The sequence below is a fragment of the Lagopus muta genome, chromosome 1, assembly GCF_023343835.1.
Source record: "Lagopus muta isolate bLagMut1 chromosome 1, bLagMut1 primary, whole genome shotgun sequence".
Lineage (NCBI taxonomy): Eukaryota > Metazoa > Chordata > Aves > Galliformes > Phasianidae > Lagopus > Lagopus muta.
The window spans coordinates 194368570-194383442 of NC_064433.1; the positions used below are offsets into that span (position 1 = coordinate 194368570).

Sequence of the window (14873 nt, forward strand, 5' to 3'; positions counted from 1 at the left end):
CCCCCACAAGGCAACTTCCTGTTCTTTCCCCCGCCTTCCGGTTTCGTCCCTTCCGGTTCCGCCCCGGATAAGCGGCGCCGCGCACCACGCGCGCTCCTTTTCCGCCGCGCTCTCCAAGATGGCGGACACGCAGGTGGGGCCCGCGCGGCGCTGGGCCGCGGTGTCTGCAATCCGCCCGGCCTCACACGGGGGTTGGGGGGGCCGGCTGTGGGGCCGGAGAGGAGCCCCGGGGTGGGCGTCGTTCGTACGGATGGGGCACCGAGCGCTGGGGTGGCGGGGGGAGGCCACGGGATGGAGGCCGCGGTAGGGTCTCGATGGGGTCTCAGTGGGCCCGAGGCCGTCTGTGATGCCGTTTTTCCCTGCCTCAGACCGAACGGGCGTACCAGAAGCAGCCCACGATCTTCCAGAACAAGAAGCGGGCCCTGCTGGGCGAGGGCGGCAAGGAGAAGTTGCCCCGCTACTATAAGAACATCGGCCTCGGCTTCAAGACGCCCAAGGAGGTACGGCCGGCTGCGTGCTGAGCCCCGCAGCGCTGAGTTTCATGGGCTCGTAGTAAAGTGGGGAGGCTGGGAAGAACCTCGGAGGTCACTCAGTTCCCACCCTCCAGAGTTGGACGTCTCCCATTGCTCAGGGCCTGTCGCTGGCTGCCTGGGTTCAGAGTTTCTCCCCCTCTTGCTTGTAGGCTCCCTTTAAGGACTGGGAGGCCACATGATGTCTCCCCAGAGCGTTCCCTTCTCCGGGCTGGACGCCCCTGGCTCCCTCAGCCTGTCTCCATACAGAGGTGCTCCGTCCTCTGAGCATCCCCGTGCCCTCCTCTGGACCCACGGCCCCATGTCCTTCCTGTGCTGGGGACCCCAGGCCTGGATGCAGTGCTCCATATGGGACCCTTCACGAGGGCAGACAGGGGCACAGTCACCTCCCTGCCTGCTGCCCCCTCTGTTGGTGCTGCCTGCAGGACTGCTGGCCTTGTGGGCTGTGAATGCACGCTGCTGCCTTGTGTCCATGTCATCCACCAGAACCCCTTAGCCCTTCTCCACAGAGCTGCTCTCGGTGATTTCTTCTCTCAGCCTGTACTCATGTCTGGGATTGCTCCAGCTGATGTGCAGTACTTTGCGTTTGGCCTTGTTGCACCTTATTAGCTTCATGTGGGCTCTTGTCCAGGTTCCTTTGGATCTCTTGTAACAGCTGCAGCACTCACAAGTCCTGAGCATCATCACTGAGCCTCTGTCCAGAGCTGCCTGTCCAGGCACTGACTCTGGCTCTGGGCAGCCTGGTCTGCTGGTTGGTGACCCTGCACAGAGCAGGGGGTTGGAACTGGGTGATCATCGTGGTCCTTTTCAACCCAGGCCGTTCTGATTCTGTGACCATCGTTTCTCTTGCAGGCCATTGAGGGCACCTACATTGACAAGAAGTGCCCCTTCACTGGTAATGTCTCCATCCGTGGCCGAATCCTGTCAGGTGAGTTGTGCAGCAGCACCGTAAATGCGTGATGCCACCAGAGCAGATCAGCACAGAGCCCAGAGCGTTGATCTGGAGCTGCTGGGAAGCACAGCTCAGGTCCTTGAGCTGCACGTGATGTCATTCTCACGATGGTCTTCCAAGCCTCATGGTGAAGGGGCTGTGAGGACAAGGCCTAAAGGCTTTGCTGATGCCTGCTACAAGGAGCTGTTGGTGTTTCTCTGCAGCGTGGCTGCTGGGTCGGTGGTGCAGGCAGTGTTGGCTGTAGGAAGTGTGGAATGTAGGGGCCCTGCCTCCACGTGTGAAACACTGCACTGCTGGTCTGGGCTCTTAAAGCCTCCATTCTGCAGCAGTCACAAACGGGTCCCCAGCACGTTTTGCTGCCGGTCACTGAATGCTTCCTGTCCTCCCTCCGCTCTCGCCCCCAGGTGTGGTCACCAAGATGAAGATGCAGCGCACCATCGTCATCCGCCGCGATTACCTGCACTACATCCGCAAGTACAACCGCTTTGAGAAGCGCCACAAGAACATGTCTGTGCACCTCTCCCCCTGCTTCAGGTGCGTCCAGCAGCCCTGGTGGCAGGAAGGAGCTGTGAGCTCCATGCACGTCACTGCAGATGTGCTGAGCGCCTCGCAGGCGGGTGGAATCCGTGCCGTGCTCAGCCCAGGCTGTGCTGAAGTGGGTGAACGCGTCGGGCTGGGAGGGATGGTTCTGTTCCTGCTGCTGACCTGGAGCTTGTTTGCTGGTGGTGATGTCTGAACTCACGATGGTCTTCAGAGCCCCTGTTGTGAAGGGGATGCTGACAACGCCGGTGGCGCCAGCTGAACCGTCAGACGTGTTCCAGTCAGTCAGCCTGTCGTGGAGCCACAGTGTGACAGTTGTGTGGTTCTTGAGAAAGGGGGAAGCAAAAGAAAGTTTGGACTGATGTTTCCAAAGCAAATGCTGAGGGCAGAGGGGTTCAGAGGCTGCCGTGTCCATCTCCTGCATGTTTCTGTAGCGTGTACCTGGAGCAGCACAAATACCAGCCCAGCCGTGCTGGCTTGAGGAGTCCCTCAGGTCTGTAAGTGACTGGAAGGGAAACTCGTGATGGCTGAAGGGTTTCCCTTTGGGTGCTCAGCACTCGTCCTGCTTCTGTGGGAGCCCCACTTCTCATTGGGTTGATGCCCAGAGCGACCGATGCTGGCAGCTCAGGGGCTGAGCGCTTCTGTTTCAGCGCAGTCATCCCTGCAGCACTTCAGATTGCAGCTCCTTATTCTGCAGCTCTGATTATGCAAGGTCACTTCTGCTGGGGTTGCACAGCAGCGTTTCCGACGTCATGCACTGCACGCATCCTTGCTGCAGAGCAAACAGCTGCAAACTCAGCCTCTGCTGTTGTTTCGTTGCAGGGATGTGCAGATTGGAGACATTGTCACCGTGGGGGAGTGCCGGCCCCTCAGCAAGACTGTCAGGTTCAACGTCCTCAAAGTCACGAAGGCTGCTGGCACCAAGAAGCAATTCCAGAAGTTTTAAAGCCAGCGTGTGGAGCACAATTGGGAAAAATAAAAGGAAAAATAAAAGTTTTCTAAAGTCTTCCTTACGTGTGTGGTGTGAAGTGAACAGCACAGAAATGCAGCGGCGCGTTGAACTGCAGAAATGCATGAGTTGGTTCTTGAGGAAATGTGATGGCGTTAAGTGGGCTCTGCTCTGGTTTCCTGCTCAGGAGAAATGAAGGTTTGGTGTGGGTGAGGGTTGGGGGATGAGTGCTGTCCCTCTGGCAGTGCAGAGGCAGTTCAAATACGAACTGAATGAGAAAGGTCCGTGTGGTTCCACACACAGCTCTGAGCACATTTTGTAGGGCTGTGGTGTCAGCAGTGGAAGCAAATGAGAATTAATGCTCAAGAAAATACTTTTGCTGTGGGTTTGTGTGGAGGTGGCAGTTGCTTACAGTTGGAGGAGGTGAGCTGAGCAGTGAATGAGCCCCTCTGCAGGATGCATTCAGAGCGGTGCTCAATGGCTCTGCTGGGGGGGAGGCGGGGATCAGTGACGTCCCATGGGGCACCGTTGCTCTTCAGCATCACCAGTGACATCAGTGGTGGCTCCAGTGCATCCTCAGCAAGTTGAGTGATGACACCAAGCTGAGGGGTGAGGTTGGAAGGAAGGGATGGGAAGGAAGGGTCCCTGCCAGAGGGACCTCAGTCAACGCTAAAAGTGGGCCTGTGTGAACCTGATGAGACTCGACCCAGCAAAGTGCGAGGTTTTGCTCTTGGTCTGAGCAACCTGGATCTGTGTGCAGACTGGGAGAAGAACTGCTTGAGAGCAGCCCTGCAGAGAAGGAGCTGGGGGTCCTGGTGGGTGAAAAGCAACGTGAGGCAGCAGTGTGTGGTTACAGCTTGGAAAGCAAATGGGATCCTGGGCTCCATCAGCAGAGGGGTGGCAGCAGGGACAGGGAGGTGATTGTCCCCCCTCTGCTCTGCCCTCGTGAGGCCCCATCTGCAGCACTGCGTCCAGGGCTGGAGCCCCCAGCATAAGAAAGACAGGGAGCTGTTGGAGAGGAGCCACAGAGATGAGCAGAGGGCTGCAGCACCTCCCTACAAAGACAGGCTGAGGGAGCTGGGCTTGTTCAGCATGGAGAAGAGAAGCTGTGGGGTGACCTCAGTGCAGCCTTCCACTACTTGAAAGGGGGTTATAAACAGGAGGGGAGTCAACTTGTTACAAGTGTAGATATTGGCAGGACAAGGGGGAAGTTCTTGACAGAGAGCAGTGAGGTGCTGGAGCGGAGAGGAGCAGGCTGCAGGAGGTTGTGGCTGCTTTGCCCCTGGAGGTGCCAGGTTGGATGGGGCTCTGGGCAGCCTGGTCCAGCACCAGGTGTGGAGGTTGGGGGCCCTGTGTGTGGCAGGGGGTTGGAAGGCGATGATCCTCGGGGTCCCTTCTAACCCAGGCCGTTCTATGATCCTGTGGTCTGTGAAGGTGCCTTTGGATTGAGCCATTCCATTCCAGCTGGCAGGAATTCTGAGCATGTGGGAAGTGAGGAAAGCAGATGCAGTGGGGCAGCTGAGTCGCCTGAGCCCACAGGCACCGAGTGGGAGCCCTCTGTGCACTCCACAGCACAGTGAGTGGCCGAGCACCCGGAGCAGAAGGGAAGCTGGAGCACAGCCTCAGCTGCCTCAGCTGCCCCTCCGCCCCCTGCGCTGTGCTGGAAGCACCACTGCTGTGTGTGTGGTGTGCAGTGCTGCACGGAGGTGCTGTGGCACTTGGGGCTTTATGCCTTCTGGGGGTGCCTGGGGACTCTCTGCCCACTGAGGAACGCTGTGGCCACTGGTGAGGAGGCCCTGCTGCTCGGGGATGCCATCGAATCACAGAATCACTGAAGACCCCTGAGGTCACACAGTGCAACCATCCACCTACAACCAATATTTTCCCACTAAACCGCATCCCTGTGTACCACATCCACACAATTCTTTAACGCCTCCAGGGATGGTGACCCCCCCACCTCCCAGGGCAGCCCATTCCAGTACCTGAACACCCTGGGAAGGAATTCTTCCTAATACCCAACCTGACCCAGCCTTGGTGCAATTTGAGTCCATTCCGTCTCGTTCTTTTGCTGTTATCTGGGGGCAGAGGCTCCTCTCAGCACTCCGTTCAGGCAGTTGTACAGAGCCATAAAGTCCCCCATCAGCCTCTTCTTCTCCAGGCTGAACAGCCCCAATGGCACCCACTGCTCCCTGCCCAGCACCTGGTCCCCCAAACCTGTGATCCCTCTGGGACCCCGAATGCCTTGGGCTCTGTGCCACACATCAATCAGAGGGCAGGCAGTGGAGCTGCTGCCGTGCACTGTTAGCCAGCATCGTTGCTGAACTGCTCAGCTGTGTTTCCTGTCCCAGCCCACAGCGGCAGGAAGCACAGGCTTCTGTTAGCCATAGATGGCCATTGGCAGCGCAGAAATGAAGCTGCCAGCTGCGTGGGGCCGAAAATACACCAGTGAGTCTTGAGGTGGAGCTTGGCCAGCCAACAGCAAGTGTGCACCATCCCCAGCCCAGCAATGCAGCCCAGCAGTGCACAGAGCTCGGAGCACAGATGTGACAGTCTGGGTACGCCCCAATCCCACAGCTGTGGGCTGGCTGACCCCCTGCTGGGGGGGACGTGGGGATGGGGGCTCTTCACCCACTGGCAGTGCTTGCAGTGCAAGAGCTGCTCCTCCCTTACAACCCTGCGTGCTGCCTTTGTTGGCACCGAGCATCGGGCATCAGCTTGGTGCCATGCAGCCCTAAGGACCCCACAGCTCCCCAGTGGCTGAGGTCAGGGTCTCCACCCTCCCAGCCTTCCTCCACATCCCAAATGCAGCCCCAGGCCTTGGAAAATGTCCCTGAAGCCATTGGGACGGGATGCTGTGGCAAGGAGATGCTGTGGCAAGGAGATGCTGTGGCACAGGGCACCTGGGTGAGCATCACATTGTGATCCCACTGCTTGGGACACGCAGAGGCACTGCTGTACAAACCTGACGTCCCCATGGGGTACAGAGCCCCACTGCGTGCAGCTCGGCTGTGGGGCTGCAGCGAGGTGAGCTCTGGGCAGTGCTGGGAACCTGGCCCCACACGGGCAGGAAATGAGTCAGGGCTGGGCAGGAAGGAAGGCAAGAGGAGACCTGGGCTGCACCATTCCCTGCGCCCCAATGGCCTCCCAGGGAGGGATGAGTCCTGCTGCTGCCTCCCATGGGTCCCTGCTGGTCCCTGCACCGTCCCCTCCAGCTCACAGTGCCCTGCACGCAGCTCAGCTGTGCTCCAGGGGTTTGTCCCCCCTGAGGAACTGACGCATCATCCAACTCCACTGCCCAGTCCCTTACTGCAGAGGGGTGGCTGGGATGGATGCACTGTGCCACATGGGACAGATATGCTGTGTCCTTTCCTCTGTGATCCATCAAAGCTCCTCCTGCCTGGAGGACCCACGCAGGCAATGCAGTGCCAGCAGCTCTTCCATGCTCACGTGTGTGCATGTGGGCACCCGGTTCACTCAGGCATCTCAGCAGACAGAGAGATTTGTGCCCAGGCCCCCCCTGCACCCTGCCCACCCCCCACCCCCAGCATCGCCCACCTGCAGGGAATGCAGAGCACAGCAGGAGCTGCCAGGGCTGTTCCATCTCCACGGCGTTTGGGTGTCAATCTGTGCATCTCTGCTGGTGGAAGTGGTTTTCAGGACAGAAAAATGAGAAATGCTGCTTGGGCCTAAATTTGGATCCCCACCACCCCCAGGAACTGCAGTGCTGTGTGGGGGGAACTGAGCTGCTTGGAGGCTCCTGCAGATCTGCAGGGTGAGGGGAGCCCTGGGCTGTGTCTCTGCTCCCAGCTACCAGACTCCTGACCCCAGCCATGAGCACTGCCTGCAGAACATTCCTGGCTCTGTTCCCCATCTCTGCTCAAACATCGCTCCAGCACCTGCGTATCCCAGTGCCACAGAGAACCCAGAACCGTTGGCATTGCTTTGCTGTCGGGGTGCACCACTGTGCCAGCAGTCTGGTGATGATGGTGCCCTGTGAGCTGCCAATGACCCCACAGCAGCGATGTCACCCTGCAGAAGGATTTCTACAGCTGTGTGCATCTTTGGTTTCTTTAATTATCCAATGCATGGATAATGAACACCTACCAGCGCTGCTCTGTAGGAAGAGGCTCTGGTGAACGTTGGGTTGATGGATGTGAGCACTGGGATGTGCTGCTCACTGACTGACACAGGTGCCACGTTGAACCGTGTTCCACCAGGAAATTACTGCAGCATATTTCGGTGTAAAGAACCAGAGATGTGATGGATCTCGTGGAAAGAGCTGCCAGCAGCAGCGGGGCACTCCTCCCAAGGCACAGCCACGTTGGCCCTTCTATTTGTGCATCTGGAATGTCAAGCTGGAGAGTGAGAATGCAGGAGGGGATGCCAACGTGGACAGGGTGAATGCTGAAGGCTGCGTGGTGCTGCGGGTGCCTGCAAGGACATCCTCCACTGCACCCAGTGTGCCAAGGGCCAGACGAGGGCAGTCCATTGCTGCTGCCCGTGGTGCCAGCCCAAACACGTGGTGGGCACATTGCATCCTCAGTGGCTGCCCTCCGTGTGCATCCAGCACGCAACTTGTGGAGTTGCTGATGAAGGATGAGGTGGGCAGGTGGGCACACAGCGTCGTGGGCCACAGGGCTGCATTCAGCACCCTGGTCTGCTGAGGGGCAAACACTGACCAAGGGGTGGACAGTGCAGGATGTGCTGGCAAGAACTGAGATCCCTGGATGGGAATCACCAGAGCACACAGGGCTGGAGCCCACAGCACCAGCAACCAATGGGCCACAGTGCTGGGCAAAGATCCCAAGAGCTCAGCAATCTGCCCCACTGCCTCCTCCAGCAGCCACTCAGCGGCTGCAAAGGCACCCATGGTGCCAGCCAACATCCTCAGCCTCACGGCCTCAAAAGCACAACAGGCTCCAGTGACACCCCCAGTGCACCCCATGCAGGGAAGGTCAAGAAGGGTATTAGGGAAGATTCTTCCTCCCAAAGAGCAGCGATGCTCTGGCACGGCTGCCCAGGGAGTTGGGCAGATCGCCGCCTCTGGGGGTGTTCCAGAACCACGTGGATGTGGCACTGAGGGACGTGGTCAGTGAATGGTGAGAATGGGTTGGGGATCTCAGAGATGTTTTCCAACCTCAGCGAACCCATGATTCCACAGCCTCCCCTCCCCCCAGCACGATGCAGTGAAGGGCCCAGATGGGGCTCCTTCCTCTCCAGCCCCGCAGAGATGGCGGCAGCAGTGCCCTCAACCAGACCCTTTATTACACAAGGGCTTATACACAGCACAGACACACCGGCCCCCCATGCACCACCCTGCCCCGCGCCCCCACCCTGCCCCACAGCCACCCCACGGAGCGGGGCGTTGCATAGAGAGGAGCGGGTGGGTGGTGGGTGACATCGGGGCCACGGGGGCGGCAGGGGGCAGAGCCAGCCCGCCCCACGCCAGGTGGCACCGTCCGGCCCTGCCGTCCCCACGTATCCCCGCGGCCGCCCGGGGCCAGCTCCCGGCAGAACATTCATCCCAAATAAATTAAAAAGGTCCGTGCCCCGCGCGCAGTTAAAAAGCAGCCGCCAGGGTCACTCCTCGGGTGGCTCGGAGAGGAACGGGGAGGTGACAGCGTGCGCCTGGGCGATGGCCGCCAGCTCCTTCAGGAACTCGCTGAAGATGACAGCGCAGTACACGGCGTTCTTGACCCGCAGCGCCTCGCTCTGCTTCTCGGCCGAGCCGCGGAACAGCGTGGCTCCCGCCAGCGCCTGCAGTACCGGCCCGTCCCGCACCTGCTGCAGCGCCAGCTGTGCCGCCTGCCGCGCCCGCGTCGGGCTGTTGGTGTGGCGCAGGATCAGCTCGCCCAGCGACGGCTTCCGGCTGCGGGCTGAGGAGCTGCGTCAGCCGAGGGGCCGCGAACGCGAGATGCCACAGGCACAGCCTGGGACGTGGCGCAGGGCGAGGCACGGGGCACGGCCTGGAAGCTGGGGCGCAGCCCGGTGCACGGCCTGGGGTGCTGCGCGAGGCACAACTCGGTGCGTGATGTGAGGCAGAGCCCAGGCCGCATGCTGGGCCACGTGCAGCCCCCAGTGCAATGCAGCAAGGGGGAGGCAGAGATCAGTTTGCATGCAGTGCTGCATGCAGCCCCCTGTGCAGTGCTGCTACGGTCTGGGAGCTGTGTGCTGAGATGGAGAAGCAGAAGCCAGCCCTGGGAGCAGTGCAGCCCCTAATGCCATGTAGCATGCAGCAGGAAGGAAGAGGCAGATCCAAGTCTTGCATGCAGCACCCAGAACAGCACACAGCCCCCGTGCAACACAGTGTGAAGCCCCTGAACTCTGGTGCCACAGCCCCTTCACTGTGGCAACCCCCAGCCCTCCACACAGAGGGACACGAGCTCCCAGTCTTCTCAGAGCAGCTCCCACACCCCATGTAGCGCCACGGGTAACCCCACACACACTGCACCCTCAGTACCCCCAATCCCATGGCACCAGCTCTGTCCCCATCTCACCCAACGTCTCTGAGCGGCGCAGCGCCGGCATGACACCTGGTGCATCAGCCCAGTCCAGCTTGCCACGGGCAATCAGGTACTTCTTGGCCTTGAAGAGGAGCATGGGGAAGTCCTCCTGGCTGGCAGCAAAGCTTTCGATCTTGTTCTTCACCGAGCCAAGCACCTGCGGGATGGGACATAAAGGACTGGACTGGAAGGATGGGACAGGATGGGATTGGACGGAGGGAGGGAGCGGCGGGCAGCACCACGGACAGCGCCGCCAGCACCACGGACAGCGCCGCCAGCACCACGGACAGCGCCGCCAGCACCCAACCTGCAGCAAGGATTTGACGCTGGGCTGGAAGACCATGTTGGTGTTGAGCAGGAAGGAGCGCAGCAGCGGCTGCGGGTAGCAGGCCAGCTGGGCCACCAGCCCCGTCAGCAGGAAGTTCACGTAGAGGGAGTTGTGCAGCATGTTCTCCAGCTTACCAAAGAGCACCGTCATGAAGGGCCCTGCGGGTGGGTGCAAGCGTCAGGGTGTGAGCGTAGGATGGGAGACAGAAATTCCCGTCTGCGCCCCGTTCGGCCCCACCTGTGAAGGGTTGGCTGTGAGGTGGTCCCACAGTGCGTGGTGGGCTGGCCACGGCCTGTGCCAGCGGGTCCAGCGCCCGCACTCGGCCCAGCGCCTCCTCGCCCTCGGGCAGAGCAGCGAAGCTGGCGTAGGCCTCCTCCTCCTCATGAGACAGCAGCGGCTCAGGCATGGCAGGCGGCTCAACCTTGGCCCCGTTCTCCATCTCAGCCTCAATCTCTCGCAGCTCCTGGGTGAAGGCCTCAATACTGACGCCCGCCCCATTGGGTTCAGCTGGTGCCTTGGCCAGCAGCTCCTCCAGCAGCGAGTCCACTGAGCGTGGGGGCTCCCAGCCTGCAGCCTGCGCCCGGGCCCCGTTGTGTGCCAGCCCCTCGCCTCGCGGACTCCTGCGCACTTTCTTCACCACCACATCCCCCTCAGGCCGCCCCGGCTCTGTGTGCCCATGTGCCCCATTCACCAGTCCCGAGCCCCGTGCGTCAGGGCTGGGCCCCACAGCGTGGGGCTCACTGGGGCTGGGAGCCCTCCCTGCTCCCTCCTCAGGTAACCCCCGCTTCTTAGTCCGTGGGGTCGGGGGCCCTGGGGTGCTGTCAGGCAGAGGGGCCACATCGGGGGTGGTTCCAGGGGCCGCAGGCTCCTCGCCATCGTAGGGGGCCGACCAGACGCGGCATGCCCACGCACAGCGGTCAATGCTGCGGCGCGCATCCCGCAGGTACTCCAGGTAGTTCCTGTCCAGCTCTGCCACCTCCTCCCAGCGTGCAGCCCGGTGTGCAGGGCTGCCACTCGGCGTGCCGGGGGAGCGCGGCGCTGTGCCGCCTGCCTCCGGGCCGCCGCTCTGCTGCCTCATGAAGAAAGCGAGACGTGACGGCGTGGAGGGCCGCGGCACCGGCACTGCTGAGGATGCATCCACGCCGGGGCTGCTCTGCCCTATGGAGAGGAGACAGTGCTCAGCAGCGCAGGGCTGGGGGTGACGCGCTGTGTGCTCCTGCAGTGCTGCTGCTGTACCCTTTGCCCACGCCGTGTGCTCCTCGTCCCGCTCTGGCAGTGGTGCGTTCTCAGGGCGGCAGCAGCGTGGGATGAGCGAGAGGAACTTGGCGGCCGTCTTGCCATAGATGTCCAGGTCTCGCACCGCCCGCTTCTGGCTCAGCATGACGTGGCTGCAGGGCAGCAGGTACCTGGTGGGATGCGGGGCTGTGAGCGAAGAAGCAATGGGACCACAGGGCGGGGGCAGCAGGTACCAGCATTATGCCATTCTGCCCCGTCATTTCAACCCCTGGGGACGTCCCCTATAGGACACAGCCGTGCCTATCCCAGCACCAGCACGATGATACCCCTGCCCCATCCCCTACTGCCACCAGACCCCCTGGGTATGTCCCCCATACAAGTGCCTGCATGCTACAGCCACGTCTGATTCTAGTGCCCGCGTGGCAATGTCCCAGCCCCATCCCAACCTGCCACTGGATCCTCTGGAGTTGCCACCCTCAGGCCACAGCTGTGCCCATCCAGCACTCACTTGGTGACATCCCAGTCCTCTGCCATCCTGCCAATGAACCCCCTGGACATGCCACCCCTGGGACACAGCTGTGCCCTTTCCAGCACCCCTGGTGACACCACGGCCCTGTCTCATACTGCCCATCAGACCCCTCGTGCCCCCTGCGGGACACAGCCATGCCCACCCCAGCACCACACAGCAGGCAGTACCTGAGCACCAGCTGCAGCATCACATCCTCACAGTTGAGACTGAGCAGCGTCCGGAAGAGGCTCAGGGACACCATGCAGAGCTGGGGACGGAGGAGACATGAGGCAGCTGCACACTTGGGTCCCCGCACGCCCTGCCCCGCCACTCACCCGCGAGTTGCTGTTGATGCGGCTGACGAGCGTGTCGAGGATGGTGGCGTTGTCGTGGCGGTGCAGCAGCACGAAGCGCAGGAAGGTTTTCAGCAGAGCCGTCTCACTGACGCTGCGCAGGAACAGGTCCAGGTAGGCGGTGCTGGCGATCATCTCCTCGATGGAGGTCTGCGTAAGGAGCAGCAGCTGGAGGCGCTCCGGGCGCACGGCAGCGTGCCACGGCACCACTGGTGGGAGGCCCCTACCTTGTGCAGCGCCGGCCCCATGACGGGCACCAGGAACCCATTGTGCACGTAATCCACCAACTGCTTCTGTACCAGCGGGTGGGCGACCTGCAGGGCGCAGGGGTCAGGGCTGCCCGCGCCAGCCCACATCGCCCCACGTCCCCGAGAGCCCCACCTGGATGACGGCGTTACAGAATTCCAAGGAGTTCATGAAGAGCACAAGGGAGGAGACCCCGATCCAGTCCTCGCGGCGCAGGCAGTGCCAGTCGTCCCCGCGCACCTCGATCTTGCGGGGCAGCGAGGAGTACAGCGCGCTCAACCCCGTGGCCAAGACCTGTGGGTACAAGCACTGAGCATGGTCCTGGGCACGCAATGCCCAGCGGCTCCAGCACCACGCCACCCTTACCGGGCAGAAGTAGGAATTGTCAGTGATGGACTTGGCGACGGCGTGGTTGCTGGCCGACATGGCCATGATGAGCAGCAGCGCATCGCGGGCCTGCTGCCCCAGCACGCCCTCGTGGTGGATGAAAGGGATGAGGAGGGAGAAGATGATGAGGTTGGCGGGGCCCTGGTCGGTGTGGCTGTGAAAGAAGAGCTCCAGGATGGCGGGCTCTTTGGCCACCGAGACGCAGAGCTGGTTGAGCAGCAGCACCAGGCTGTTCTCCAGCGGCGCGGAGCTGGGCTCGGCACAGAGGCTGAGCAGGCGCAGCAGCGGCGTGAGCACGGCACGGTGCCGCAGGAGGGGCTGCCGGGCCTGGCTGATGAGCATCTCATACAGCTTCAGCTGCTCCACCTTGCGCTCCTCGCCGAAGTCGCCCTGCAGGTGCCAGCCCAGCAGCCGCTCCAGCAGATTCTCGGCCACCACAAACTCCAGGATGGGCCCCGCGTTGGCCTCGCCGCGCGGCCGGTCCTCGGCCAGCAGGTTGAGCAGCTGGTAGGTGTTGTTCCGCACCGCGCTCAGGTCGTCGGGGGCCGGCGTGCAGCCGCGGCGCTCCAGGATGCGCAGCACCTGCAGGCAGAGCTCTCAGCACCCATCCTGAGGGTCTCCCCGCGCCCGCCGCCCCGCGCCGGCTCACCTGCGCCCAGTGGTTCTTGAAGACCATCAGGCAGGTCTCGGGGTCGGCGGTGACGGGGCTCTGCAGGCTGGCGCTGCGGGCAGCACGCTGCCCAACCCCGCGCGGGGTCAGTTTGCTCAGCCAGCTCATCCTCTCCATGGGGACGCAGCGGGGGCACGGCTCAGGGGCAGCGCTGCGACGCCCCGCAGGCCCGGCCCGATCCGATGGCTGTGCGGTGCCACGTGGGCACGGGGCAGCGGGCGGCGAGCAGGGCCACACACTCCATGCTGCTGGGCTGTGGGGAGCGCATTGAGCACAGGGGAGGGGCAGCAGCACCATCCCAGCACCATCTGGCATCATCACAGCACCGTACCGGCACCACCCAGAACCATCCAGGCACCGCTTCGACAGCACTGTGCCAGCGCCACCCTACAACCACCCCTGTACGTCCCAGCTCCATTCTGACACCGCCCCGGCAGCCCCCCACCACTGCTCCTGCCTCCGTGCTGCACCCAACCTCCTGCAGACAGCTCTGCAGGTGGCACGGCTCCACAGGTGCCTCCGTGGGGAGGGAATGAGACCCACAGCTCCCACACCATGAGTCACACATCATGACCCCGAGCACAGCTGAGGATGAGGGCAAGAGTGAAGGAACTGCTGCTGCCACACCGGGGATGGGCGCAGAGCCTGGCCATCGGGCCTCGTGCACACCCACACCCACGGCACAGCGCAGAGGGACAGAGCCAGAAGGAGCAGCCCCAGAGCCAGGAGGGCAGGGGACGTCACCTACCTGCGAGAGAGACCTGAGGGCACAGCTGGAACCCAGCAGCAGCTCTGTGTCCCAGCGCAGGGCAATGGATGAGAGAGCTCTGAGCAGCCAAGGGAAAGGGGTCCCAGAGATGCCTCTGCTGGAGGCACCAGGAAGGAAAGGCTGCCGGGAGCCGGGACAGGAGCTGGGATGGACAAGGAAGCGTGGAGTGGAGGAGGGCTGTGATACAGCGCTGCTCCACACCCAGAGCTGCACTTTGAACCAGGAGCTGAGCATGGGGCCGACTGAGGGCATCGTGAGAGAGCTGCGCTGGGCACAGGGAGCAGCCAGGGCCCAGCAACCCCGCACAGCTCCCCGTGTGCTCAACGCCTGCACCCACGGCCCCTGCATGGGACTGAAGGTGTGAGGCCCAATCCCCACCCCTGTGATCCTGTGCCCCACAGCCACCATCACCCGGGGCTGTGGGTGCCGGCACAGCCCTGTGGGGCATGGGGTGGGTGTGGGGCGGCAGTCAGGGTCAGCACTGAGCCCCCCCAGCACCCACTGTGCCCAAAACGCACCCGTGCCCGTTTGTGCTTTGGAAGCAGTGGGAGCAGGGATGGGAGGGAGGCACAGGGCTGGCAGCGCCGGGCATGAAAGCAGCCGTTCAGGAAACCCCAAAGCACAAAAGGGGAAGGGAGCAGCGGAACCCGGGGCCACAGAGCGGCTCCACAGCCCCGGTACGGCAGCACCGCGGAGCTGCATGGGTTCCAACCCGGCACGGCGGGGGTGTCTCCGCACCCGGTGTATTTTGGGCAGCTCGCAGATGTATTTATACCACGCGGCAAGGAGCTCCCGTTGCACCGCAGCTGCGGGTGCTAAAGTTAGAGAGGGAGAAAGCGGCTCCCACAGCACCGCCGGCACTGGGACGGCCACGGCGCCGTGCTGCGAGATGGGGCTGACGG

At 62.4% G+C, this 14873-nt stretch overlaps 2 protein-coding genes and 2 non-coding genes across 5 annotated transcripts; 3 read left to right on the forward strand and 1 right to left on the reverse strand.

Moving 5' to 3' along the window:
* Nucleotides 1–35: 35 nt before the first annotated feature.
* On the forward strand, nt 36–3031 carry RPS11 (ribosomal protein S11). Its single transcript, XM_048950954.1, has 5 exons — nt 36–133; nt 369–500; nt 1383–1458; nt 1887–2016; nt 2845–3031. The coding sequence occupies exons 1-5, from the start codon at nt 119–121 to the stop codon at nt 2966–2968; spliced, it is 477 nt and encodes a 158-aa protein (XP_048806911.1). The 5' UTR covers nt 36–118; the 3' UTR covers nt 2969–3031.
* Nucleotides 1568–1658, forward strand: LOC125688514 (small nucleolar RNA SNORD35). The gene has a single exon (XR_007374772.1). It is a non-coding gene; the product is annotated as a small nucleolar RNA SNORD35 (small nucleolar RNA).
* LOC125688513 (small nucleolar RNA SNORD35) lies at nt 2203–2293 on the forward strand. The gene has a single exon (XR_007374771.1). It is a non-coding gene; the product is annotated as a small nucleolar RNA SNORD35 (small nucleolar RNA).
* Nucleotides 3032–8253: 5222 nt separating the features above from the next.
* FHIP1B (FHF complex subunit HOOK interacting protein 1B) lies at nt 8254–14112 on the reverse strand. Of its 2 annotated transcripts, XM_048950274.1 has the most exons (12): nt 13951–14112; nt 13182–13455; nt 12512–13114; nt 12281–12439; nt 12127–12213; nt 11882–12049; nt 11735–11814; nt 11039–11208; nt 10040–10960; nt 9782–9960; nt 9469–9631; nt 8257–8847 (listed from the first exon to the last, which is right to left on the reverse strand). In XM_048950274.1, exons 2-12 carry the CDS (start codon nt 13317–13319, stop codon nt 8552–8554), a joined length of 2964 nt encoding a protein of 987 aa, XP_048806231.1. In that variant the 5' UTR covers nt 13320–13455; nt 13951–14112; the 3' UTR covers nt 8257–8551. The 2 variants fall into 2 exon arrangements, with proteins under 2 accessions (XP_048806225.1, XP_048806231.1); XM_048950268.1 differs by lacking the exon at nt 13951–14112 and having other exon boundaries at nt 8254–8795; nt 13182–13441.
* Nucleotides 14113–14873: the final 761 nt, after the last annotated feature.